General features: G+C 39.7%; 1 protein-coding gene across 10 annotated transcripts in view; it reads left to right on the forward strand.

Annotated features, from left to right (window-relative positions):
- LOC106532107 (rap1 GTPase-activating protein 2) overlaps positions 1-1,761 on the forward strand; it is a 26,117-nt gene that overhangs the window by 4,331 nt on the left and 20,025 nt on the right. For 9 of the 10 annotated variants that reach the window (XR_001312025.1, XR_001312024.1, XM_014028109.1 and 6 more), the window contains exon 2: positions 881-916. The exons of the other annotated variant lie outside the window; for it this stretch is intronic. Coding sequence is in view for 7 of the 9 variants with exons in the window: in XM_014028109.1 (XP_013883563.1) it covers positions 881-916 (36 nt within the window). In the remaining 2 variants the exon portion in view is untranslated. The remainder of the gene's footprint in view (positions 1-880; positions 917-1,761) is intronic. 10 annotated transcript variants of the gene reach the window in all.

Genomic DNA, 1,761 nt, shown 5'->3' on the forward strand with positions numbered 1-1,761 from the left:
TCTGTCCTCATGTCCTCTTCTTGTCTCCTGTCTGTCCTCATGTCCTCTTCTTGTCTCCTGTCTGTCCTCATGTCCTCTTCTTGTCTCCTGTCTGTCCTCATGTCCTCTTCTTGTCTCCTGTCTGTCCTCATGTCCTCTTCTTGTCTCCTGTCTGTCCTCATGTCCTCCCCTTCCTCTTCTTGTCTCCTGTCTGTCCTCATGTCCTCCTCGGCCTCCCTGACATCATTCATTAGGAACATGTAGTAGACAGGCTTCCTTACATCCGTCTGATCATTTGTCCTTTTGGGATGTTTTTGTTTTTCTTCAGTCTTTTCTGTTTTTATTTGAATCTCAACCTGCTGCACGGAGCGAGCCAACGTTTAGTTCATTTACTCCAGAAGACAGGACTGACCCTGTTCTTCTGGTCCTGTGAACTGGACCAGGTACTGATACCTTCAACTGGACTCACTTTTCATTTCACTTCAGTTTGAGTCCAAGCTGAGGTGGATCAGGAGGTTTTAGTAGACCTGTCCCACTGGAGGGAGACCCAGAACCCTCTGGAGGGATCATCTGGTCAGGGAACAACATGGGGTCTCCATGAGGGGCTGGAAAGGAAGATCTGGGTGTCCCTCCTACATCTGTTACCTCCATGGACAGATGGACATGTGGACACGTCCCACAACCTGCCCAAAAACACGACTCAACCCTTTTTAATCCTGGTGTCAGATTTAAAATCCTCAGATGAAAGAGGCTGAAGGTTGAGTGAAATGATCAGAGTTGTGTTATTTATGAATAAAAAGATGTTTTATTTGTGTGAGGGTTCAGACAGAAGGCAGCGGTACTTCTCCTCCTGTCATCAGAACCAGGAGACGACTAACAGAACCTCTGTGTGTCTCTTCAGGGTGGAAAAGTCCACAGTCAGCACTCTGAGGAGCCGGTGAGTGTCGACCCACAAACATTCAGCCCTGCAGCCAAACAACATGACACAACAACAACACAACACATGGCACAACACGACATGACACAACACGACATGACACACAACACGACATGACACACAACACACAGCTGGTTTGTTCAAAGCCCAACTGCACTCAAGGGTTTGGAAAATAAATTATGTAAGAAGAGTAAAGCCATTATTAGACAGTTATTAAGCCATTATTAGAAAGCTATTAAGCTATTATTAGACAGTTATTAAGCCATTATTAGACAGTTATTAAGCCATTATTAAACAGGTATTAAGACATTATTAAACAGTTATTAAGCCATTATTAGACAGTTATTAAGCCATTATTAAACAGGTATTAAGCAATTATTAAACAGGTATTAAGCCATTATTAAACAGTAATTAAGCCGTTATTAAACAGGTATTAAGCCGTTATTAAACAGGTATTAAGCCATTATTAGACAGTTATTAAGCATTAGTAAACAGTAATTAAGCCATTATTAGACAGTTATTAAGCTGTTATTAAACAGTTATTAAGCCATTAGTAAACAGTAATTAAGCCATTATTAGACAGTTATTAAGCTGTTATTACACAGTTATTAAGCCATTATTAAATAGTAATTAAGTCATTATTAGACAGGTATTAAGCCATTATTAGACAGTTATTAAGCTGTTATTAGACAGGTATTAAGCCATTATTAGACAGGTATTAAGCCATTATTAAACAGTTATTAAGCCATTATTAGACAGGTATTAAGCCATTATTAGACAGGTATTAAGCCATTATTAAGACAGGTATTAAGCCATTATTAGACAGGTATTAAGCCATTATTAAG

This window comes from Austrofundulus limnaeus, unplaced genomic scaffold (assembly GCF_001266775.1).
Source record: "Austrofundulus limnaeus strain Quisiro unplaced genomic scaffold, Austrofundulus_limnaeus-1.0 Scaffold718, whole genome shotgun sequence".
Taxonomy (NCBI): Eukaryota; Metazoa; Chordata; class Actinopteri; order Cyprinodontiformes; family Rivulidae; genus Austrofundulus; species Austrofundulus limnaeus.